The sequence below is a fragment of the Cryptococcus neoformans genome, chromosome 4 (assembly GCF_000149385.1).
Source record: "Cryptococcus neoformans var. neoformans B-3501A chromosome 4, whole genome shotgun sequence".
In the NCBI taxonomy this organism is placed as follows: Eukaryota; Fungi; Basidiomycota; class Tremellomycetes; order Tremellales; family Cryptococcaceae; genus Cryptococcus; species Cryptococcus deneoformans.
Genome location: NC_009180.1, coordinates 181,416 through 206,415, shown reverse-complemented (window position 1 = coordinate 206,415; position 25,000 = coordinate 181,416). Strand labels below are relative to the sequence as shown.

Here is a 25,000-nt window from a genome sequence, read left to right as displayed (position 1 = left end):
TATGGGGTCTAACAAACATCTTGCTACGGGCGATTCTCATGGTTGGCCCATCCAGAGCGCATCGTGAGCATTCTCTTGTTCAATTTCAACGTAGACTTACTTGGCGAAGGCCTTCTATATTGCACAGAGGCATGACCCCGACGACATCGTTACCACCTCCCACAAATCTGGCTCCTAGGCCTCTGACTGAAAGAGAAAGTCACTTAGTGAAGCACCTGAGCAGATTGCAGTTCGTGAGTAAACACTATGGCTGAGGAAACTTTTAACCATAACCTACCCAGTTTCTTGCCACAGCTCCTACGAGGTGGATGGGAACGGGAGAGCGCACGGTGAGGCTAATGCGGCGTTTAAATCGTTTTGGAGAGTTGGCTCACAGCAGACAGAACTCGTCATTCCAGGATAATTCACTTTCCTCTCCTCATCCCAACTTGAATCGTTTCCTCTTGCCAAACGGCGAGTATGTAGCTTGTGTCTTCTGGAATGGGCTGTATCACATTACTGGTACCGACATAAGTGAGCTCAACCGAGCGAATCAACGAGAACAACAACTAACTAGGGATTAGTCAGAGCATTGGTCTTTCGTTTTAAGGCCTTTTCCAGGCCTGTACGGAATATGAAAAAGTATGCACGATTCAGAGTAGCAGCGCTCCGACTGATTTCAAGCTATCAGATTCGAAGAAGGCGTATTCTCTGATCTGAGGAATCTCAAACCGGGGACAGATGCTTGTCTTGAGGAACCTAAGTGAGTGTAATGGTTTTCGGGAGAAAATAATTGGCGCTGATATAGTTGGCAGGTCACCTTTCCTTGACCTTTTGTTCCGCAATGGCTGTATTAGGACGCAAAAAAAGGCAAGTCTTACTTCTCGATAACATCAGTTTCGAACTAACACCTAGTTTTAGCAAAAGGTGAGGTGTCCGTTCATTGATGATAGTACTTTTTTGTTTACGAGACATGTAATCAATCTATTCATAGGTATTCTACTGGTTAGTCGTACCCACAGAGGACTACGTAGCGAATTAACGTTTTCCGCAGGTTCTCGGTGCCTCATGATCGATTGTTTCTAGACGCCCTGGAGAGAGATCTCAAAAGAGAGAAAATGGGGTTGGAACCAACGACGATCGTAGTGGGTGAGCCAGCACGGAGTTTTAGGTAAGTAAGGGAAGTCTTATGACACGAACTATGCCATTGACCTTGTATTGCCAGGTATGATCCGAGGCGAAGCCTGTTCGAACAGTTCGCGGGCAAACAACCTGGCTTAGAAGAATCTGTCAACTCAGTAAGCCTTGGTATTGGGTATTGCATGTTTTCTCATTTGACGATATCTTTTCTCGCAGAGCACTCGTGATACCCCAGCAGAGCAGTTAGCGAATCATGATCAAGGTGCAACGGTGCCCAAAACACCCCTTATTTTGCCTCCTAATAATCTTATTTCGTCATCTTCCTTGCCATCTTCTATTATCCAGAACAACAGCATCATTGTTAGCACCCCACCGTCGCCCGAAAATATCCTGAACAACACTGAAGATCAATTGAGATGCCTAACGACAGCCAGCAGCGTGTTGTTTCCACGCTCTTTGTTGAAGGGAAGTCCTGCCTATAAACAGGGGAGAAGAAAGGCCTTGCGAGATAACAAGCAGAGCACTCGGCAGGACAGCGTCACAATCTCCGATTGCGACACCGGAGATGATGAAAGTGGGTCTGAAAGCGAAAGAGCAGGCCGAGTCGAAAGAAATGGTTTCGAGAGGGATCTAGCCTTAACATCACAATCCTCAGCACCTACCCTTAATCTATCTGAAGATAGTCATGCGACGATGGCGATCACCGCGTCCGAGTCGACCAGGTATATCTCATTTCCCTCCTTACAGTCAACCTCGGGAACCACCCTTTCGAGCCACGAACTGCCGTCTCAGATGTTATCGCGGCAGCCGTGGGCAACCAACATTATACCTACCACTGCTGCTGCGACCGTCGAACAGTTATCTGCCAATTATGATCAGTTGTCTGCCGCAAATGCATTCAACATGGCTCCAAGGTTGTCCTTGCAGCCTCTCGGGCCTCTTATTCCGGGCAGACCAGTCTTGCAGAACTCGACAGTAAAAGGGTTCAGCTGTCCTCTTCTTTCGTGTGGCAGACTATTCAAGCGGCTTGAGCATCTCAAGCGCCATGTTCGAACACACACCCAGGAAAGACCCTACGAATGCTCTCGATGTGCCAAACGATTCAGCCGCAGCGATAATCTTACACAGCATTACAAAACGCATGAGAGGCAAGATCGTGGAGGGAGAGATAGGAGTGAACGCATGAAAACGGAGGCTTCAGAAGGCGCGGATGATGATATAACCACGTACCTCGAAGCTCAAGTGGATGCCATGGCGGGAAGTGCCCATGTATATGCGACGGCAACAGATAGTTTCGTGATAGGGGAAGAGTCCAAATCGAGTGCGGTCAGCACGGAGGTATCTCGTAGGTTTTATGCAAACAGCAGGCATCGCTTGTAGCTGATACATGGTTGTAGCACCCAATCGCGGTAACCAGACATCTATTTCCCTGTCTTCAGCTTCTTTGCTCGGCAGCCACGTTACCAATGATATTTCAGCGCATTTCCTACCAGCCGGCGCGCCCCATGGTTTACCAGTTGACGTTGAATGGCCAAGACTGGGAGTACCACTTAATGCGATTTCCGTCGGAGAAGCAACCCATGATACCTTGAACCTAATAAAACGTCATCGATCAATGACACCCAGCCTTCCTCCGTCGGGCCGCATTATTGGGTCGACCAGAGCTTTACACTCATCACCATATCGCAATAACCCCCTTTATAAACCATATAATCCATATAACCCATATTCGACCAATGCAGCCATACCAAATGGTCATTCTTTTACACGTGCTGCATCTTTGGATCCATCGGTATTCCAAGATCGAGCTGCGGTTCTCAGCCATTTTGTAAGCAGCAAACAGCATACGCCATCGCAGACCATCCCAGCTATGTGTTCTGATCGTAACCTGTATACTACTCCGGAGGACCTCCCTGCACATCCCGTAGGGGTTGATGCTCGGGAGAACGCAATCTTTATAACCGGGGGGGGCGAAAGTAGACTGGCCGCCTCTTCAGGACACCAAACTGATTATCAGCTATCGAATGGGCTGGGCGAGGCTAGTTGGGAGATGAGGATGAGAAATGATTCCGTACCTTAGTTGCTCTACATAACCACATCTTTTTTGGGCCATATCTACTTCGGCCTTGAATGATGACCAGCCCTGTTAATATTGACTTGATAAGTGGTTTTCATAAGTTGCGACGTTATTGATATACGGTTATATATATGTCATTGGTTCGAATTTATCATTTTGAACTTATACTGAAGAGGAAATTGACTGATGGAAGAAGGAGCTGAGGAAGGTAGAGGAAGCAGCTGACACGAGGATGTCTTTGGTCGGAGGACTGCAGAAGCTGGAACTTGGCCGGTGGAAATGAGGAGAGGAAGTGTAAATGACTCCAAGTAGGACTTGAATGCCAGCCCATATTATACAAAACCGGAGCCGTTCGTGAATCAAAACGAACCCAAGCTCAAAAAAGAAAAAGAAAACAGAATGAAGGACTTGGGAAGGTAAACAAACGAGTTACTGGAGAATTCTTCTTTGACGGATTTTTTGACTGTCGTACTGGCAATCGAGAGATGCTCGACGAGTTTTTGAATGCAAAAAGGCATTTCCTATATCGTAAAAGTACATAAAATTTGGAACCCATCATTTGCTTGTTTCGTCCGTCTAACAGCGCTGCCAGGATGACTACTGCGTGCAGACAGTTGTTGGAGAGCGGGCAGAGAGATTGAATTGTGACATTGTGAGCGGGAAGGACAAAAAGCGAGCGAAGCTAGATCTGGTGGATGAGTACGGCCATCAGACGGGAAAGAGTCCTTGGAGTTATTATGAGACATCTATCGGCTTCCCATCTGCAGAAGGTGAAGAAGGCGCCGCATGCAAGACGTAGGTCTTAATTAAATGGTCAACATCTCAAGTCAGTGGAGAATAGGGCGATGATGAAAGTTGCAAGGAAGACACCAATAATCATACCAAGAAAATCTATGCTCTTGAAAGCCTCGAGTGGAATTTTGTCGGAGAAAGGATTGCGGAGGATGGTCCAAGAACGAATGAAGACGCGGACCGACAAGATGATAACAGAGAGGCTCTTCTTCGTTCATTGACTGGACGCGACCAGTTCGTTGGACGGATAGGAAGATGTCCGCCCTTAGCCCACCCTCCAAAGGTGTACTGACATCCCAGAAGTCAGGCGCATGCAGATGGCAATGAAAGAATGTGCTGAAATTTCATAATAAATGTGTCAAAGCTTCAGACAGTATTGGTTTATTAATAATAGGAAGAAAAAAAACCAAATGAACATCATACGTAATAGATAGCCCGTCGGTAGCAGTCAACGAAAGAGGTCCACTGACGACACTGCGCAGCTACTCTATTTATGAGAGGCCTAAACGTATGGGAGGCCAAAGGGCAAATAAATAATAATTCAATTTTTTTTGGGTCGCGTTTCGGTCCATAAATGTTAGCTACCAAAATGATCACAGGAAACCAAAACAAAATCAGACGCAATATGATGCATGATACATAGATAACGGTGATTGGAATTAGCTCAGGAAAAGAAGTAGGCGGACTGCTTTACCCTACGGACCTCGAAAACACCCCTAGGAGGACAAGGCGGCAAGACATCCCTAAACTTGACCCAATTCTGCTTTCCTGCACGGAAAATATCCACTTCCTCATCGTCCAAGCCAGATTTACCTGCTATTTCTACAATTCCATCGGTAGGGAGAGATATAGCCTCTGCAGCTTTCACATCGAGTTGCTCAGGAGTTGATGCAATGAGATCAACTTCGGCATTTAATATAGCGTCATCGAATCTGCCATCAGGATCGGAGTTGGTAAAAGACTCTTCGCCGCCATCATGTTCAGCCAACATTACAGACATGGCTTTTCTCCGCTGGGCAGTCGCAGCTTTACGCTTGGCAGCGGTGGTAGATATATTTTTAGCTGACTGTATTGGGATACAGTACTCGCCATATCGGTCAAGGAAATCCTCTCTAAGTTTGCCGACAAGATCCTGAGAGTGAAGTTCTACAAAGGTGTCTCGGATAAGGTCGGACATTTTTTCGACTGTAGCAGCGTGAGTCCAGTAAGAATCATGCACACTTGCAAAGGCCAAGTTATTTTGCTTGCGGTTCAGACGTCAGTTTCGCGAACATATTGAAGAAGAAGATAAGACATACTTTACACTTGAGAGCGGTAAGGAGCATATGAGTGGCGTCAAGAGAGTGAATGAAATTCGGAGGGAAAGCGGTTGCTTGTTTTTGAGGGCTGACTTCTGACGGAGCGTTGGGGTCTGAGATGTACACAGATTGTAAAGCGGTCATGATCTGCTTCTTGTGCGCTTTTCTATATGGTTGCACAACAGGCAAACCCAGAGGGGTCGTCCAGATGACCGCACTCATAAATTCTTTGGCAGCCCGGGAAGTGACCTTGCCTGTGCGAGAGGTGTTTGTTAAATTAGTGGCCGCTTCTTGGACACGAGCTGGGGGAATCGATCTAGAGATTAAACGGGCAGACGTGGTAAGCCAGTCCATGATGGCCTTGGCTCCAGAGAAAAGGTCACCGATACAATTTAACACCTGTTCATGGCAAGTCAGCAGCAGTCACCTTCAAAGAATACTGACAGAGGACTGACAGTTTTAGCAATATAACTTGATACGGCAAATATGTGCTCCTGTGCAATATCACCTCTAGCGTGCAATTGCTTGGCAATCTGGTCTCGTGCACCAACGAAAGTTACTCCATAGACTGTAGTCATTACTGTCTGTTTTACGACCTTTCTCCCGAGAGGTTCCTTGATTAACAACGCGATGTCGTGACCGGCCTTCTTGTCTTCCTCGACCACCTTGTTCACTATGTCGACGACACCGGTATAGATATCTGCTGGCCGGTCTCCTGCTTCGAGGTTGACGGCTTTGGCACCACGAACATCGCCACCAAGAGCAGCATAGTGCTGCATACCGTTACAAGTGCCATCCTGATGAACAGGAAGAGACGACTCATAGGCTGAAGGATTGGGCGAGCGTAAAGCGGAGGCGAGTTCAAAACATGTGGCGAGGCATTGCCATGGGTCTTCAGCTTTCAGCCACCACCGTTTTCCCTGAAACCGTTTCAGCCATACAAACGAGATAAGGTGATTAGAGGGCAACTCACGTCCAAGGGGTGGTCGGCACTATCGAAGATATCAGCTTCGTGTTCCTGCGCAAATCTTGCTCTTTCAGCGAAGCTGGCCTTGTCATAACCATACACATTTGCCAAGTGGATTTGCAACCACTTCAGACCTGTTTCACCAAGGGGTTTTTTGGTACCAAAAGTAAGAAGACCTCGACAAAGGTCGTCTCCTACAGGACTCAGATGAGGAGGGATCGGATAAGCCCTTCCTCGGAAATCCATATTGTGGGGAAGATAGAAAGTGTCTTTAAGATAGGAGCGCGCAATTTCAATATTGTAATTGAACTTGCACCTTTCAGCGTGGTCCTTTCTTTGTTGGGCCAAGACGGCTTTTGTCTTCTCCACATATTGGACCCTCATTTGCGGATCTTGATCAGATGAATCAGGTTTCTCGGGAAATTCATAGTGTGCTTTGTCTTCTGATGGAGGAATATCGGCGATCGGCTCGCCTCTATTCCAAGACTCGAGCACGACGTCAAACACTCTACGATTGACCCGCCAAGGGGTTGAAGAAAGAACGTCTAGACCGTGAAATACTGGTTCAAGATGTCCTTCTTCCGACGCTGCCTTGAGCCATTTCTGTTGTTCTAAGGACTCTTTATAGCGCATAACGGGGACTGGAACGAAATAAAATGTTCAGCGACATATCTCTGAAAGTCCGTTCAGTTGACTTACCTGAATGGAGTAGATAACCGCCTTTATTATGGGCTGTCCAAGGTCTAGGTTCGACAAGCATTGGCAGGTGCTTAGGATGTATGACTACGCCGATGTCGTCTTTTGCTAGGCGGGCAGCAACCACAGGGTTAAGTTTGATGACGCCAAGCTTCTTCCCGCGCACGTACTCGTACGCATGAGTGAAAGCCGGCTGGAGCTCCGTTCTATGAACGCTGGTCAGATGAGATGATACATGAAAGAGAATGGGCTTATACGCACATCATCTCACCAGTGTTACGATCCTTGGCTGTTCGTTCGACCTTCGCCACTTTTAACAATGCATCGACCAACTCGGAACCGACGCCGAGCTGAATCATCCGGGACCAGGCAGGGGTCCATATATCTTGCATGTCGTCGTGGTTGGGAGGCAAAATTTTATCACCTTCATTTTTACCTACACGCTTTGCTTGATTCGCCTGTTCTCCAATCTTTTTCCAAACTGATCCGATGAGTTGTCTGCTTGGTTTCTGAGTTTGGGGATCGATAGTTTTCAACCAGTGATACGAATCAACACCAGCAACATTCTTGATCGTTTCTGCCCTAAACTCAGTTTCCACAGCCTTGCCGACGGCAACCATGCCTCTCAGAACCTTCATACCATCAGCTATACCGCCTGATCCGGACATGCGCATGATTTCGAGGATAGTGATAAGGGCGAGCTTATCAACCGGGAGAAGGGAGAGGTACATGAGGAGAACCTGAGGCTTCATGCGAGCAGTGGCGGAGTATTTAGGAGGGGTGACAGCGGCTTTGGATTCTGGAAGAGCGTCAATTTCGGCCTGCATGGACGCAATACGCTTCTCGAGTTCTACAGTGAGTTCACCAAGCCAAGTATGCATCCATGATTGAAGGACAGATCGTTGAAGGGTGGATGTGTCACCGGCTGCTTGGATACGTTTGGCGCTCTCTTCGAGTTCTGCGCGGGCTGCTTGGAGAGATGCATTCTCAAGTGCACGTTGGCGGTTTACGGGAATGGAGGAAGAGTCTATGGCGGATAAAGCTTGACGAAGATTGGCGATGGCGAACCGAGCTTCGTTACGATGGGAGACGTGTGCTTGCTTGCTAGATTTGCCAGCATTCTAAAGGTTGGAAGTTAGTAGATCTATGTGATGTAATATGATTTTCACGAACCTCTGTTACGGGCGTGACCTCCTCAATTACTTCAGAGACGAGTTCCTCTCGTCTTTGCTTTTCAAGCCCCTGGAAAGCGAGGACATCTTGTCGAAGACCCGGCAAAGAGTGAGAGTCGGCGGCTTCAATGACCGCCTGACAAGCTAATGGTAACGCGGAAGGTTCGAGGCCTTGGAGAAGAGATGAAATGGGCAGAGAAGAGTGTTCAAGGTAAGGGATTATGGGATCCAGAGGAGAGTGGGAGCTAGCAACAGCATTAGTCGTGTTGCGCTAGGCATCTGATGTTGGGTTTATGAGACAAAAGAAGACCTACTTGATCAAACCATTGAACCAGCCCTGGTAGACCCTCAAACCGTCACGATCCAGACCAGCTGGCTCTTTCGAACCTCGCGCGCCGTGTGTCTCTCCCCACTGCTCTACTAATCTCGCGGCCCTTCCCCTCCACTTTGGAGCACTAGACCCATGGCTGTGGACGTTACCGAGACTTGCCACTCCTTCAATGACCATTGCCCATACTTTGGCTTCTGGTATTCTCATCTGGCCAGTGGGCGTGTCATGAAGAAGCTGTGTAAATATTTGGTATGCTCTAGGGACATGTTCTGGCCGTCTGAGACATATAGAGATCATAGAGATGGCGTCTATGACCCCAGTAGAAGGGTAGAGAGACGCCTGTGGCGAGTCTGGCGGGGGCGATATGTCATTCGGGAGCGGGGAGGGGAGGTTGAGAAGGGGCTGTGTGCGGAAGGGGGAGGGGAGGGGGGGAAGGGGATGGTGGTAGTCTGTGGCGTGAGGGGCGGGCGCTGCAGGGCGTAGCCGCGAGGCGGAAGGAGAGGAGAAGAGGCAGGCACGGATGCTGGCGCGGAGCGGGCCCTTGGAGCGGGCGATCACGCGGAGGGGAAGCATGGCGTGGACAGAGTATATAGTACAGCGCGACATTCGGGCGGCCACTTCTGAAAAATACGAAAATAATGCAGCTTCGCGGCCCTGTCTGTCACGTGATCCCGGGCACGTCCGCCGTGGGTGCCACGCGGGAACGGACATGCCCGCTGAGTATCGTCACCCGCTCTCGGAGCAAGGATGAAAATGGAGCAGCATCGCTCCTCTGTGTGCTGCATGGCTTGTACCCACGATGGATCTCCCCGCACTCAGGCAGCTCAAGAACTCGGTCATCGGCAACACCTGGAAGAAGGTGCAGCTCGCAGCGGACACCAACACACTCACGGCACTCATTCTCCTCCTCCACCCCGCAAATTCCCCAGACACCGTACACGAGGCCGCGGTCATCCTCGCATCCATCGCAACCGTAGGCAACCTCACTCTCAGGCCCATCATTACAAACAACGCTCCTGCACGCCTTCTCCACCTCATACACCCCCTCGTGCATACACAGCAACATCCTTCCGTCCACCGGCAGCTCACCGCACTCCTCCGCGCACTTCGCAATGTGCTAGTTGCAACAGCTGACATGGTATGGGGCCAGGTTTGGGGTGTAGGTGCAGAGAAAAAGGTTGTCGGCACAGGCCTTGTCGGGGAAAACGTCCTGCGAGAGACACCCGCCGATAGGTCTCGAGACAAGTACTGGAGAAACGACGCCATCGCGGCTCTCACCGTTGTCTTCGAAGTGAGCTCGTTATGTTCTTCATTTCGCCGTCCTCCTTACTCATGCCACACCATGTAGCCGGGCAATCTTTCTATCCTTCTTTCTCTTCTCAGCTCCTCAAATCATCAAGTAGTCCTCCCAGTGTACCAACTCTTTTCACGTCTCGTCGCGCTCCCCTCAAACCTCCAAGCTCTTGTCTCGTGGATAAGTCCCGAGCAACCAACGGCATCACCATTACAAAGCTCTAAAGCTGATTTAAACCCATGGTCTACATTTTTTATACTCAGTCATCTTCTCATTAACATCATCGAACCTGATAATGAACTGTTCGACAGACATAGCAGACCCAAGCTGATGGAAGCATATCTCGATTTGTTGGGAGCTATAGCCAAGGGTGACAGTGGTATTTGCGGCGAGATACGACAGTGGCTTCCGCCATACAAGGGTGATAAGGTCAATGCGATAGACGATCGTCAGTTAGAAGTCGTCGTTCCTCATATCCTCGAGACTGCCAAGAGTACCCATCGTGCCGTACGCCTGGCTGCTATTGGATGGTGAGTCGGCATCCTCGACGGTGCACTACAAGTACTCACCTTGCGCCATTGAAGTGTAACAAACATTGTGAAAAATGACAAAGGGCCATACTATGACAATCGTGTTAGGCGTATACCCCACGAAGACATCACGGAGCAGATACTCAACGACCTCATGAGATTGTTACAAACTGACGATCAAGAAGAACGTGTCAAGCTCAACTTCATCCTCGGTGAGTTCTACATACTCAGTAGTGAGATCTAGCTAACGTGTATATACAATATAGCTGCCCTTGTATCAGATGAACCCGTGCTTCAGCGATCGGCTTGCGAGCACAAGATTCCTCATCAGCTCCTGGAAAAACTTTGCTCACTTCCCGAACTGGAGTCGACTCTCTCGCCTGATCTATACGCTCGCTCGCTCGAATCTTATCTCTTAGCCCTTGCCTCTTTGGCAATGGCTTACAACCGCACCCGAAGCGTCATCGCAGACTACCCTGAACTAGATGGTTCGTCGCCTTCCTGTCCCATTGTCCTCACCCCGCTCAGAATTCTCAGAGCTTCCTTAACTCACGAAAGTTACGGAGTAAGGGCTGCAGCCTGCCAACTTGCCCGGTCTTTGAGCCGCGCAGTATCAGTTATGAGGACTGGTATGGTGGACGAAGGTGTTGGCAATGAAGTTGTAAACCTTCTGAAGAGGGAGCTAGAGATCAAGTCTAGTGAAGGTATGGATGATGTTCTGGGAGATGCTGCGTGGACGGTGGAAGTTGCTGCTACTGCCACTATTTGTAATCTCATTGCCGATTTTTCGCCTTTTAGACCTGTAAGCTTCTTTTCATTGACCTAGCCAACTCTGACGAAAATTTACCCAGGTAATACTTTCGGACAATACCCTACCCATCATAGTTCACCTGACCCACTCTTCCTACACTCCTCTAGCTCTTAACGCCCTATGGTCAATAAAAAACTTACTCTTTCACGCCGATCCACCGACTAAAAGTTCATTCATGTCTATCTTTACATATTCCTGGCTTCGGCAAATCATCTCATCCTCGATGCCCGAAGATATTCAGGAACAAGGTCTAGAGGTCGTTCAGAACCTTTTGGCGGAAGAATCGGGTGCAGAGGTGACGAGGATGGTGGAAAGGCTGGGAGGTGAGGACGTTGATGGGAAGCGTGGTGGAATAGAAGGTTTTTTGGATTTCTTGGTGGATTTACTAAGCGACAAGGGAGCGGCAATGTTCTCTGAAGTTCGACTGTCCGTGAGTCGACAATCGCCTTAACCTATAAGAATGATGTGCTGATGCTGTGGATAGGCCATGTACGTCCTGGTGAATCTGTCTTTGGGCAATGAAAAGCTACGGACAGCATTGACGGCAAGAGTAGAACTGTTAGAAGTGCTGTCGGAGGCATTGGTGTGTCTTTATGTGCTACTTTCCAAGGCCAGTGCTTATTATTTGCCAGAATGTACCCCGAGATCCGCTCAAGATCCCAGCGATCCTCACGTACCACAACCTTCTCGAGTCATCTGCCAAAACTCATCGTCCTCGACAGAACATACTGGATATTCTCGAACCCTATCTCTTGAAGCCAAGACTCAAAAAGCTGTCCGAAGAGTCAAGGAATCTGGATGTGGTTCAAAAATCTATCAAATTACTGGATGTGCTCGAGAGGGAAAGGACGACTAAAACGGTGACAGCTCCGAGCTCAAGGTGATATTCCACGGGTTGAATGTTGTTTCTCGTCAGTACAATCGTCTTCCTCAGATCCGGAACATGACCGTGCAACGGTTTGGGGGTTCCGAATCTTGATTCTCCGGTTCTCGACGAAGGGGGTTGGATCAGGACAATAATAATTTAATTACCTAATTGCACCTCTTTCACGTCCAAAGTAATGCATATAAACCCTTAATAAAAACGCGCCTATAAGCAAGGCTATTTGATAGGCTCGACAAGCCCCTCGACGGACATTGGCTCGTCTCCGACGAGGCACGAAGTTCCAAGGAGGGGCTTGTCGCAAAATGCAACTTTTGGGTGAGACTGTCGTCGGGGTGAATTTGGCCTTTTTCGACCATTTTCAAACGACCATACCATTGTTTATGCATATGGAGGTATCAAGACATAGCATTTCATAAGACAATACTGAAGAATCAAGCATTTCTTCCTAGGGATGAATATTTGACCTTTAAATATCCCAGTTTCATGCATAACGGTCATAAAGTTGGTGTTCATCTCTGCTATGCAATCTTCCAATGAAAAGTAGCCAATAGCCTTGCTTATAGGCGCGTTTTTACTAAGGTTTATATATATGTATTAGTACTCTGGAGGTGAAAGAGTTGCGGCTTGATGGGACTAGAGATCGGGAAATCAGCCCCCAAAGAGGTTCCGGATCCGGATCTGCCCAAATGTCCGGATCTCAACTGTCTGTACAGCGGCAGACAACCTGAAATGCATCCAAAAAGGTTCCGGATCTGCCCAATGTCAGGATTCGAAGGTTCTGGAACTGAAGAAGACGACTGTATATCATTATCCTTATCACAAACCAACGTGATAAGCATGTAATAACTGTTAGACACCATGCATAATATTTGTGAAATAACCGTTACATTTAGAAGTTGATGGTCTTATCATAGGATGCCAAAGCCGCCTCCTTGAAGGCTACATTTACATATTATCAGTGGGAGTTCCAATAAAAAGGGAACAGACTTACCCTCTGACAATGTGGGATGAGCGTGGCATGTCCGGGCGATATCCTCGGCAGACGCCTTGTACTCGAGGGCAAGGGTAGCGGAAGCGATCATTTCACCCGCGTTGGGGCCGATGATGTGACATCCGAGAACTTGATCAGTCTCTTTCTCAACAATCTATGATGGCGTCAGTGATAATCGCCATCAACATGACAAGGGTGAACGTACAAATTTCACAAAGCCCCTAGCAAAGACCGTTCAGTATGCGTTAACAAATTTCAGAAAAGGAGAAAAAATTACTCAGAGTCCTGGTTCGTTTTGGCCCTAGAGTTGGCAGCAAAGGGGAATTTGCCGATTTTGTATTGAACACCAGCACCCTTAAGTTCTTCTTCATTTTTACCAACCCAAGCGACCTCGGGATGAGTGTAAACAACAGATGGGATGGCATCGTAATTGACATGGCCATGGCCGGTCTTGAGAATTTCGACGGCAGCGATACCTATAGCGAAGTTAGACAGGAGAGACAGATGTATGCAATGATCAACCCACCTTCCTCCTCAGCCTTGTGAGCAAGCATGGGACCAAAAGTAACGTCACCGATGCACTTGACACCCTTGGCGCTGGTGTTAAACTCGTCATCAATGATAATCCTTCCCCTCTTATCAGTTTCAACGCCTATCGCTTCGAGATTGAGACCTGTGGTAACGGGTCGTCGACCAATGGCGACGAGGACAACATCGGCCTCAATGGTTTCCTCCTTACCGCCCTTAGCAGAATCGACCTTGAGCTTGACAATGTCACCCTCTCTATGGCCGGAAATAACCTTGGTGTTGAGCTTGAACTTGAAGCCCTGCTTGGTTAGGATCTTCTGGAACTGCTTGCTAAAAAGCAGTCAACGAAAATAACATCATTTAGCTGCAGAGAGGTAGCTTACCCAATCTCGCCGTCCATGCCGGCGCCAATGGCTCCCAGATACTCGACAACGGTGACTTCGGCACCCAACCTAGACCAAACAGAGCCGAGTTCAAGACCGATGACACCACCGCCAATGACGACCATCTAATCACATTATTGAAAGCAAGGACATGAAGAGAATGGTCAGCTCACCTTCTTGGGCACCTCCTTCAACTCCAAAGCACCAGTGGAGCTGACAATCCTCTCCTCGTCAATTTCCAGACCAGGGAACGGTGTCACTTCAGAGCCAGTAGCAATGATAACGTTCTTTGCCTCAACCTGAGTTTCACCGCCTTCCAAAAGCTTGACATTGAGCTTGTTGGCAGTCTCAAAGGAGGCCTCGCCCTTGATGTAATCGATGCCGTTCTTCTTGAATAGATAAGTTTCGATACCGCCGGTGAGAGCTTTGACGGACGCTTCCTTGGCGGCGAGCATTTTTGGAAGGTTGAGCTGAATACCAGAAACATCGATACCACGGTTCTTCAGGTCATGTTGCGTCTGATGGAAGATGTGAGAGTTGTTAAGCCTACATGAGAATCGTTAGTTATGGGAATGCATGCAGCAAGACTTTACGCACATTGCTTTGGAAGGGATACAGCCGACGTTCAAACAAGTGCCACCAAGAGCACCTCGCTTCTCAATACAGGCGGTCTGTTAAAAGTCAGCCCCGGGTACAAGTAGCTATGCGGGCGTCATTCACCTTGAAACCGAGCTGAGCAGCCTTGATAGCAGCAACATACCCACCAGGTCCACCGCCGATGATGACTACGTCGTATGGTTCAGAAGCAGAAGCGAAACCACGGGCGGATTGGAGGAAAGCAAGTTTAGGGATGGTGGAAGTACGAGAAAAGGAGGATGAAGGGCGAGAAAGGGGACGGAGGAGGTTTTGTGACTACAGCCAAGGATTCAGAATTTAGTCAGCGACAAAGCCATGGTGAACTCGAAGGCACGATCGCTGGAATAGGGAAAGATAGAGATATGAAGGAAACCTGGGCATGGAAAGAGGGGAAACGATACTCACGAGAGGTTGTCTGGCGAACATTGTGGAGAAAGATGTTTGGAGAGTGTAAGGAAAAAGAGGATAAGTATGAAGACAAGCGCGGTGGAAGGCTTCGCAGAGAGAGACGGTCGGAGACGGCAGAACATGGCCGCCGCCGCTCCCGCCGATAAATCCGTCGTGGCACAATCCTTACGTGGCATTTTCAAGCTGCTGTGGTCGTCGCGTCGCTCGTCGTCGTCGATTACTATTCGTCGTTCACCATGACTGCCTGATGATGATGCATATATGCGAACTATTGATTCAATGAAACAGGATATTCTTTTTGCACTAGCACCTGCTAAGCAGACAAAAGTCCCCTCCTCTAAGCCACCCTGAGTGTATGTATGGTATTGATTTCTACGACCGTTTCTCGACCGCGGGATCCGGGTGCTCCGTTTTCTCCCCAACAATTCCGGCGCTACTGCTCGTTGCAACCTTTGGAGGAGGGTTTATCGTCCCTGTCCCGCTCACAATTAGCTGTCTAAAATCCCCTACAAGCGCATCCATTCCTCGCACTCCAACTGCTTGTGTATCGGGCAAAGCTGAAGCGCCCGTTGAAGGGGATAACAGAGTACTAGGGCTAATGAAGTTGACAGCAGAACCGTTCTCATTGGTGTCGGCAACCGCGCGATGGGGTGCTGAACCAGAGGCTCCAATTGAACCAGGAGCTGGCGCTACCACTGGAATGCCGACAGCTTTGGAAGAGGATTGAATAGGCGCCGCATCAAATGGTGCAAAGACTCTCCCTCTTGAAGAACCTCCAGCCGAGGCAGGAACACCAAGATTCGGTCCCGACACTGAACGCGAGGTCCCCTGCTGACTCTGACTTCTCAAACTTGAAGGTCCTGACATGCTCATCGGCATACCCGCACTCGCGTGCAGCCTTGGATCGTAGCTAGCCCACAATTGCTGAGATCCCAAACCGGAGCCAATTCCTTTGCCGAGTTCCAGTTGCGCATACATCCGCTGCGGACTCAGTGGGGCGGAGATAGTGCCCGAGGTAGACGCAGCGTTGCCTCCATAAGCAGATGCGGAGCGACGAGCAGAGGGATTATTACGATAAGCGCCACTGGGAGTATCAAGCCCTCGCGCAACAGTGTCTCGACCACGTGCACCATGAACGCCCAAATCATCAAATCCGAAACCAAGACCACCAACTTGCACGCCACCCAGATTGGCACCCTGACTTTGCAGCCAAAGGTCCTGCGCAGAATACTCAGGTATGTCGTCCTCGCCTCTTCTGCCATGCGATTCGTGCACACCTGAAGGTGTGAGACGATCAAAGGGGGCTTGTGAATGAGATCTCCATGCGCTCGGGGCATGGGCACCAGAAAAATTGCTGCGAGCAGCGGACAGAGCTCGAGGAGCTGGAGAAGAGGAACGAGGGGCTCGTTGAAGCTCATCCTCACGCTCACGACAGAGTTCAGCGAGAGCAAGAACGGCGCGTTCCGGTCGTTGAGTTAGGATCTATCGATATGTCAGCTCTCTACAACGACATTCCAACTTGTTTACATACTCTTGTAGCGCGCATGAATTCTCCTCGAATCTGGTGAATAATGCGCGGTAAGTAGGGAGACTCATAGCAATTTGCATAACGACTCACAGTGTACAAGCCATCTTTAGTCACAGTTCTCGCCACATTATAAGTAATTTCAAACGGGTCCTGAAGATCGTCAGCATCACTTACCGCGACTGATTGCACTTGCACTTACCTCGATACAAAGCCTATTTCTGTCTCTGGCCATTTCATTCAGACCTCCAACGTCAATATCATTGACCCAGCCTTTGCTTTCTTTCGTCAGCTGTCCTGCTCGGAGAGAGAGAACAGAATTATTGAATTGGAAGTCATGGGAGAAGTATCGGAAGAAATCGACCAGCCTAGATGATGTCAGCGTAAAACTATGCTCAAGGTTGAGGAAGCATGAGGACATACAACTCTCCGACACTTTCAAAGTTGACACTAGACCATTCTCTCCTCAGGGTTTCTACGTCGTCAAAAAAATACACATTCCTTCCTTCCAACATGACTTCTTCTTCCTCCAGGGGCCGCATGGGCATTATACGCTGCAAATTGGGGAGTACAGGCGGTTGCTTTACATGCACAAGGAAATAAAGCACCATGAGGGTATAGCCATCTATTATCTGTTAGTCATTGATTATGTCTTGGCGGAAAAAATCTCACAAGAAGAGAGTGTTCCGCGATAAGGAGAGTTGATTCTACGTCTTTTGGACCATACTTTTACTATATATAGCGCCCTCAGTAACCGGCGCGGTTTCGCAGACACTTAACTCACGGAATAGTACGAGGGTCCTGACCCTTGCAGGATCAATCGTCGCATAAGTCAACAACAGACGGGTGTTCTCAATGGCAAGCCTGTTCTCGATCCCAATATCACACGCAATCCCTGTTTAACGACATGGTTTCAGGTCAGCGAACGGCGAGAGGGCTGGAATGGGCAGTGAGGGAGCATACGCGCCCAAGATTCTCAAATACTGTTACAAAATCCGAGATGTAACTCACCGAAAGGGAGAGCGGGAGAGGGGGCAAGCTCAAGTTTCAGGATAGGGATTCTTGCCCTCGGGAGTGGTTTGACGTTGAAATTAGTCTCCTACGGCCAACTAACATTAGTTCATTTGGTCAATGCTCCGAAAGCCAGCATAATAAAAAGTCCCCTGGATAACGAGGGCACTGGTGCGCAAAATGATAGATTCTGACTTACGCGCTCGAGAAGTGCGGCCATACTTTCAACGAAATTTCCCGGGTCTATTTTCGCATTAGGGTCATCAATCAAGACGACAAGATCCATATCTACTCCTGATTAGCAGCTCATACGACATACTTGCTTTCTTGCTTTCGACGTCACTTCCCACATTGTTTTCGACATCGCTTTCGACAAACGGACTGCATAGGAGTTCCAACACCCGACCAACAGGCAGAACTTACCGGAATTCCGCAAGCCGAAAGAATTACAGCTGCTCCCAAAACTCAATAACCTCGCAGATGGCTCCAGCCCCTTAATAAGTTTTTCGATAAGACATCGCACCCTAAAAAATCATGGTCAGACATACATTCTTGATTTCACAGTCAACAATTTTTCAACGCGCCACCTCGCTTGCGGGTGCGTCGAACACACAAGAGATGGATAAGAATGTCAGAAACAATACTCACTCTTCCTTGACACTGAGCTCTTCACTAGGTGGCAAAAGAGGAAGGACAAAAGAGAACAGAGAGGTTGAAAGGTCGTTGAGAAAGCGACGGTGTAATACGCCGGGGTGCATTTTGGTCGTTGAGGATTTGTGGAGTACTAGCGTAATATGAGGGCGCCAACGAACGTCCTGCAAGCTTGATTAGTTTGAAATATCGGCAGAGGAACAGCGAAATGTAATGAAAGCCATTTTTGGAAGAGAGGTGGGAGGCTTCCGCCGGGAGAGTGGATACAGACAGCATAGAGGGCAGATGGGGTTTGGGGGCGAACTAGATGAGTAAACGATACTCACGTGGGGGATGTATCCTTGTGGACAGGAGGCGGCCGGCGGAGGAGGAGTAGGGAGTGGATCCACTGCTGCTGAATACTGTCACGATAGCGAACTGACCACGCAAGGAATCGCTAACAACCTCAAGGGCGAGTTTCTCGCGACCCATTTTGGAGGCCATACTGCAGCTGCCCATAGCCACGTGGCCACCACGCCTCCGCCTATTTATGCCACCTCATCCTTATGTCTTCTACTACTATCTTCTTCTTCTTCTTCTTCTTCCACCACCACCACCACACGCACTGTAGGAATTAGTCCCGTCGCCGGGATTTGGCTATACAGCAGCTGCACGCAGCACCTCTTTCACCTCAAAGTAATACATATAAACCTTAATAATAACGCGCCCTATAATAAACAATCAAGGCTATTGATGACCATTTTCATTGGAAGAATGATGTTGTTATGGTGCAATTTTGTTGCCGATGCCTGCTGCTGCATTTGCTGTTAAGTACCAGCGTCACTCATAATAGTTTGTCTCATGTATGTAGTATATACCTGTATATGTGAACAGCAAGCTATATGGTCGCGCGTTTCATATTCAATATCTGCACATCTAACCACAAGACCACAAGCATAAAGTCTACAGTTGCACCGCTCTATCACTCCCGGCTAACAAGCTCTCAAAGAGCCCCATTGCGGAGTTTTCATTTCTTAACTGGATCATATATACAATCCCTGTACGCTTGCCCCGATCTGATATTTCCACCGCAACACCTGTCTTCGCCACCCTTTCAACACCATCCGTAAGAACGATGGTCGATATAAACAATTGTTTGGATGATGAATCAGATTCAACCACCAGTTGTTTGACATGGCCAACGGCCTGAGAGTAGAGTTTGAGTTTTCCAGAACCGAGAGACTTCCATTGCTGATGAGACTGTTTCAGAAATACCTTACACTTCATCTGCGCAGAGATGATAGTGGGCCCAGTTAACGAAGCAATATCCTCTTCAATAGGGGACTGTGGTGGGGAATCATCATTATTGCTCACACCCAATGGTGACACTCGTCCGGGGAAATTATTGGTAAACATTGCCGATGATGGCTCCAGCGGGCGAAGCGGTTCGAGAAACCTCGATCCGAGCGCGTTGGCACGGGGCGCCAACGAGTTTGACCCATGACGTTGGTCAGATACGAAAGACCCTGAAACCCCCAAAGATGTTGCTGGAAGGTCCTGTTGCATTCGTAGATGCAGAGGGCCTGAAGCGACGGACTGGCCAGAGGGAGATTTCGAAGGTGGTTGACTCGTAGGTAGCTGATCTTGCTGAGGATAAGACATGCCCTGAACAGGAGGGAGGGCAGACATTTGTGTGCTGGAGGATGGCATGATTAGTCCAGGTTGAAAAAAAGGGACTTGATTTGTTTTAGGGCTGGGAGGAAATCCTCGCGTGCGAAGACTTGTCCCTCGTGGAGGTGGTGTGGTCACGGCCGATGGTCCAACTACAGCAAATGGCATGGACATTTGCTGTGGCGGAGGTTGCGTCGAACTTTGTGGCCATACAGCACACTCCTCCGTCCCCAGAGATACTTTTTCAATTTGGGAAACCAGGTCATGGGCGTTGGCTTTTGCTTGTTTGGCGTCGTCTGCACGAGAACTGGTAGACAGGGCCGGGGTTTTGGTGATTGGTGCAGGGAAACGAGTGACAGGGAGACCAGCGGAGGTCAGAGGTTGACATTCAACGGGTGAGGGAGCTGCATTATGTGGTCGATTGACTGACCAAGAGAGATACTAATCAGGAAGTTGCTTGGAGCCCGAAACTGCAGTGACCTACCAGAAGAAGCAAAGTCTATGCAATCAATAAGATCTCTCATTATTTGGTCCTTCGCAATTTCTGATTCCGTGTGAATCGTAAAGGTTTCTTTCCGCATAATCATCACTGTTAGAACATTTGCTAGAATTGCGTTAAACTTTGCTTCTATCGTCAACGTCTCTCAACTCACCTTGGAGCCCTTCCGCCACCATCAAGTGCTTTCCCGCTAGAGGAGGGTAACTGAGCCACATTTCAGGCATGGGTCCACCACGGCCCACTCTTTCAGGTTGTTCTCTGGCAATCTGCTGCATTTTCGATGCCTTGTCGGCCGCTTCCATCCATTCAGCAATGATGAAAAGGTCACTGAGGATGAAAATGTGGGCACGCTTATGTACGACCGGTTGACCGGTTGCTGAAGGCGTGAGGTAAAGGGTGACATCGTGTGATGAGCGAAGAGAGCGACTAAAAGGCAGGAATGGGGGATTCATCTGTAGTTTACATTTCTAGTAATGATGATTAGTACTTGTACTTCCAACGTGCGAGTCGAAAAATAGTTCACCTTGAGTTTCATAGTAAATAAGTCAATCGTCTTTTCTGGATCTATCCTCAACTCAAGATCAGACAAGGGTGATGTTATTGCAAATGTGGTAGCAGGGGCCGTCCCAACAGGAGATTGGGCAGCTGGCGGTCTTTGGGCAGATTGCGCGATACTGGTTACAATAGAACCACCTGAGCTGTGGCTTTCAATTCCGCTGCTGAACGGTGAGATACTAAGATCAGTCAGTGAATCGCACGAGTGAAGTACGTCAATGATGCTTACTTTCTATGGGATTCCATGGAGCTGTCTAACGCTGAACTGCTCCTGCTGAGTCTTTCCTTGTCTTTTTCTTCAATCTTAACGCTTTCAGGGGACGAGCACATAGGCTTTTTCTCCGCGTGGTCGCTGACATCCAGTTCCAACCTGGCTTCTACTTCGCCAACCAATTTCTCTAGTCTCTTATTCGCCATCACCAATAGCATATGATCGCTTCTTCCTTCTTTGGTGCTTCGAAGGAGTCCCCCGTACAACTTGCGATAGTATCGTAAACGCGTATAAGGAAGAATGAACAGAGCGTCGAGCGTCCATTGAGTCAAGGGTGGAGTGGGATTTGAGCTTGACGATATTTCGTCCAGGATGCCGGGTAGAAGTGGGTTACGGATGACAGGAAGGTATGAGTCGAAACCTGACAAGAAGTTTGTGGCGTATCTATGGTATGCTGGCTCAAGGTCGTCTATCTTTAATGTATGTCAGCTTGGTATATACTGAGAAATGGCATAAAAACACACCCATCGCATCAGAATGTCCCCGAGGGCCTTAGGGCTAGATGGATTTGGCCCTATCTCCCTCAGTTTCTGCACCCATTGTCAGCGGACCTCTTTCGGTAATTGCGAGGTTGTATCTAGGACTGACCTCCCCAAACCCCTTATTCGCCCGATACACAGCCTCCACAGATCTAAACATGGAATCTAGCTTAGCTGGCGGAAAGTTTTTTCTAGACCATGCACCTGCGGCTCGCTACGATGCAGCTGTGAGCCGAGTAAATCATTGAGGGTACAGGGCAAGATCAAGCAACTCACCCGAATGATCAGACCTAATTGCTCCGCGTAGAGCTTTTCACTTTCCATCAAATCTACCAGAGGGTTTCTTCTTTGTGCCTCCTGCTCCTCTATCATCACACCCGAGCCAGATGACCCCGAGGCTGAAGAGCGAGATATCCGTGGACCGGGCATGGACATCGGGCCCACCACTGGCAAACCAACAACAGAAGGAGCGACGTGAGCCTGGGGCCACGGTCCTTGATCGACAGATGGAGAGTATGTGGGGGAAGTGGTGGCCAATCCCGGACGAGTGGGTATGAAGTGACTAGGAATAGGAGCGGGAAAAAAGTTGTATGACGGATCTGAGACGGTGTGGTACGGTGCTGCCATGAGAAAGTGTGGTTTGTAGACGCAGTGTTACAGTATGTCTTGCTTTAATGGATGCTTGATAATTAGAAGTATGTGTACATTTGAATAGCAGGTCGTACTGTGCGTTGGGGTCGTAGGAGAGACAATTAAAGAGTTGAAATAAGCGGGAAACGGAACAGGGGAGGAAGGGTGCGTGGGTGGGGAATTGGCGGAATTGTGCTCGTATCTGGCAAACTTTCGATCTTTTTGCAGGGAGTATGAGCGGAGCAGGCGGCCAAGGATGTATGGAGTGTATGAGCAAGAGATAAATAAAGGGGAAGGATAAGGACACCCGTTACAGGAGGGCTATGGCCCTTCCATCGTACGCGGCCGCCGTAAATAAACAGCCAGTAGTATGGGAGGCCAAAGGGCAATAATTCATTTATTTTTTTTGGTCGCGTTTCGGTCCATAATTCTGTTTTTGTCTCCCTGAAACCGTGTGATTGATCTGCTGGTGGATGTGATGCTTTTAAAACCACTGTTTCTTTCGTTCTTGTTTGTCCAATTTCAATCATTCTATGAGCACGCTTCTTAACCATATTTACGGAACCATTTTTACATTTTTAGTAGCATACTTATATAACTATACAGGGGCGGAGGGGTGGGAGCAATGTTCTTATACTCTGAAAGTTACGGGGGTAAAAATGTCAAACTCAAATTAACTTTACCCACCACCAAATGCAACTCATATATACTCAACTAAATATAAAGACCGGCATATCAGGTTATAATCCGCATATACGTCTTAAAGCGGGATTCAACCATAGAATCATGAGATGAGAAGAGACGATCACCGACTGTCCTACAAGCGCCTTCTCTTATATCTCGCATGCCGTAAACGTGGCAATAATCCATTAACCTCTTATTGGTTCTCCATAGTAACATCTTCATCGACAACATGACGCCCCTCCTTAACGGCAGTGAATTCTCCCATATCCGAATACGAATACCTTTCTTCAGAGCCTTCACGTGAATCGATATTGTCGTCAAGAACACTCTTCCCAGTTACAGCCGTTGCTCGTCCTTCGCAACATATAGTGGTGGCTGATGCGGTGCAACCGTTTTGCCGCACTATGGACGTAGTAGACGCTCCGGTAGCAACGGGCGTTGATGAGAAACAAGATTCTAGACCAAAATCAGAACGCAAGTCGAAAGTTGACCGGTTTTGGATTGTGGGTGTCAACAAAGAAACGGAAGTATTGGCATTCGACTCGGCAGGGGTGTAAATGGTGCGTGGCACAGCGCTGGATTTTGTTTGCGTGTCAGGTAATGCACCCATAGCAACTGAGGAGCCACCGAATTCAGAGCTTGCTGTCTGTGTGGGGATCTTGTTGAGTATTGTCGAGGGAGGGCCCATAAAACCCTTGGCAGCCACTGTCTTCAAACCATGGGCGACAGGGTTGTTCGTTGCTTGCTCATTCCGGAAACCTCCGTCAACTCCTCCAGATTTCCTCTTTTTAATCCTGTTCAAAGAGTCTTCCCTCTCTTCCATCGTTTTCACATTATTCGGAATACGTGCAGGCACGAAGTCGATGCACTCCAGAGTAATGGCGCTTGCAGAAGTAGGTTTTGTTATAACAACTAAGCGGTCCGCAAAATCGTTTATGATGGTGTGATAGTCAAGAAATTGGTCCGTTCCGCGATGTGCTATCCTCAATTGATCAATTATATATCCAAAATCCATAACGTGGACAACTTACAGCTGAGCTGAACTCGAACCTCGACACCCTTTTGATAATGCCTCCCATCTCGAACTGTACAACATGGGCATGTCCAAACAGACTTCCCTGCAAGCCCCTCCGTCATCTTGACGCAACCCGCATGGTATCCCTGTCCACATTTGGGACACTCAATCTGTGCAGTAGTATTTTCGCCCGCGGACGACATCCCACATAGACAATAAAACTCGTGAGGATGTGATTCTGCAAGAATGATACGTGCTCTTCGACGAGGTCTTGCGCGTCCTGAAAGCGTCCCATTTTCACTGTTCATCAAAGTAGATTGCCCAGCTGCCAAAGCCACAGAAGGTCTACGGCCCACCTTCGACTGCACACCAACAGTTGACAATGAGATCTCTTTCGCCTTCATCCTGATAGCATCTTGCATCCTCCTAAATAGCCAGTTTACGAACACGCAGCGTTCGTTAGTCTGAGAGTTACGTGCGTCAAATACGAGTGGCAAGGTATAGATCTTGCGGATAGTATGTCGAAGCAATTCTAAATCCCGGCAAGGAGGAGAAAGACTGAGGGGATCAGCCAGGCGGAACGCTTGAGGAGCGTAGCGGATAGCTGCAGAAGCAATATATTGAGCGAGTTCAAACTCCAATGGATTTATAAGGAAGTTCCAACGTTGTGGGGAGATTAGACCAATGAAAGCATCGAGGGAGGGGCCATCGTCGTTGGGCAAACGTTGGCACATAGCGCACTTGAATTCTTCTGGAACATGGCGGAGGGACACATCTACGCATCGGGGATGGTAGCTGTGCTGACAAACTTTGCACATAACCATGTTATCTGCTGGTGACGACCGACAGAAACAGACCCTCTGATTGTTGTGCGCATCGTCATCTGGTGCAAGGCTGTTTTCAAACGCGCTGCGGATGTAATCAATGGTAGAGGCAAGTCTTGCAACTGGAACGCCTAAAACCTTGCTGGCCTCTTCCCTCCAAAGGGCATGATGCTCGAGCTCGGCTTGTAACTGGCGTATTTCCGGGATAACTACATTGCTCAGTGGTTTTGAAGCAGCCACAACGTTCTTGCAAAGCCTAGAAGCAGCCACAGACGATCCATTGGTTG

General features: G+C 48.6%; 7 protein-coding genes across 8 annotated transcripts in view; 2 read left to right on the top strand and 5 right to left on the bottom strand.

Annotated features, from left to right (window-relative positions):
* Window position 1: 1 nt before the first annotated feature.
* On the top strand, window positions 2-3,199 carry CNBD0580 (hypothetical protein; the record flags this gene model as incomplete). Its single annotated transcript, XM_770916.1, has 13 exons — window positions 2-63; window positions 110-233; window positions 282-329; window positions 384-513; window positions 564-621; window positions 671-742; window positions 795-849; window positions 901-906; window positions 974-984; window positions 1,034-1,150; window positions 1,205-1,277; window positions 1,336-2,464; window positions 2,517-3,199. The coding sequence occupies 13 exons, from the start codon at window positions 2-4 to the stop codon at window positions 3,197-3,199; spliced, it is 2,568 nt and encodes an 855-aa protein (XP_776009.1).
* Window positions 3,200-4,652: 1,453 nt separating this feature from the next.
* Window positions 4,653-8,659, bottom strand: CNBD0570 (hypothetical protein; the record flags this gene model as incomplete). 2 transcript variants are annotated; one of them, XM_770915.1, is made up of 9 exons in its annotated part: window positions 4,653-4,920; window positions 4,987-5,231; window positions 5,287-5,685; window positions 5,742-6,206; window positions 6,260-6,894; window positions 6,953-7,155; window positions 7,211-8,070; window positions 8,123-8,366; window positions 8,436-8,659. In XM_770915.1, 9 exons carry the CDS (start codon window positions 8,657-8,659, stop codon window positions 4,653-4,655), a joined length of 3,543 nt encoding a protein of 1,180 aa, XP_776008.1. The 2 variants fall into 2 exon arrangements, with proteins under 2 accessions (XP_776008.1, XP_776007.1); XM_770914.1 differs by having other exon boundaries at window positions 4,653-5,231.
* Window positions 8,660-9,251: 592 nt separating this feature from the next.
* Window positions 9,252-11,971, top strand: CNBD0560 (hypothetical protein; the record flags this gene model as incomplete). Its single annotated transcript, XM_770913.1, has 7 exons — window positions 9,252-9,743; window positions 9,801-10,276; window positions 10,331-10,488; window positions 10,543-11,078; window positions 11,128-11,517; window positions 11,572-11,670; window positions 11,720-11,971. The coding sequence occupies 7 exons, from the start codon at window positions 9,252-9,254 to the stop codon at window positions 11,969-11,971; spliced, it is 2,403 nt and encodes an 800-aa protein (XP_776006.1).
* Window positions 11,972-12,862: 891 nt separating this feature from the next.
* Window positions 12,863-14,937, bottom strand: CNBD0550 (hypothetical protein; the record flags this gene model as incomplete). Its single annotated transcript, XM_770912.1, has 10 exons — window positions 12,863-12,912; window positions 12,965-13,118; window positions 13,170-13,185; window positions 13,242-13,440; window positions 13,491-13,822; window positions 13,876-14,000; window positions 14,049-14,421; window positions 14,473-14,546; window positions 14,596-14,787; window positions 14,917-14,937. 10 exons carry the CDS (start codon window positions 14,935-14,937, stop codon window positions 12,863-12,865), a joined length of 1,536 nt encoding a protein of 511 aa, XP_776005.1.
* Window positions 14,938-15,291: 354 nt separating this feature from the next.
* On the bottom strand, window positions 15,292-18,213 carry CNBD0540 (hypothetical protein; the record flags this gene model as incomplete). Its single annotated transcript, XM_770911.1, has 11 exons — window positions 15,292-16,401; window positions 16,451-16,480; window positions 16,538-16,597; window positions 16,647-16,812; window positions 16,868-17,069; window positions 17,117-17,176; window positions 17,229-17,339; window positions 17,456-17,543; window positions 17,655-17,743; window positions 17,879-17,979; window positions 18,104-18,213. 11 exons carry the CDS (start codon window positions 18,211-18,213, stop codon window positions 15,292-15,294), a joined length of 2,127 nt encoding a protein of 708 aa, XP_776004.1.
* An 835-nt stretch (window positions 18,214-19,048) lies between these two features.
* On the bottom strand, window positions 19,049-22,187 carry CNBD0530 (hypothetical protein; the record flags this gene model as incomplete). Its single annotated transcript, XM_770910.1, has 8 exons — window positions 19,049-20,160; window positions 20,241-20,345; window positions 20,410-20,722; window positions 20,779-20,989; window positions 21,040-21,494; window positions 21,546-21,611; window positions 21,670-21,774; window positions 21,837-22,187. The coding sequence occupies 8 exons, from the start codon at window positions 22,185-22,187 to the stop codon at window positions 19,049-19,051; spliced, it is 2,718 nt and encodes a 905-aa protein (XP_776003.1).
* An 880-nt stretch (window positions 22,188-23,067) lies between these two features.
* Window positions 23,068-25,000, bottom strand: part of CNBD0520 (hypothetical protein) — a gene marked incomplete at both ends in the record, with an annotated part of 5,987 nt that continues 4,054 nt past the window's right edge. Inside the window, 2 exons of the mRNA XM_770909.1 lie at window positions 23,068-23,852; window positions 23,906-25,000. The exon at window positions 23,906-25,000 is cut by the window's right edge and continues 1,172 nt beyond it. Coding sequence (XP_776002.1) covers window positions 23,068-23,852; window positions 23,906-25,000 — 1,880 coding nt within the window. The remainder of the gene's footprint in view (window positions 23,853-23,905) is intronic.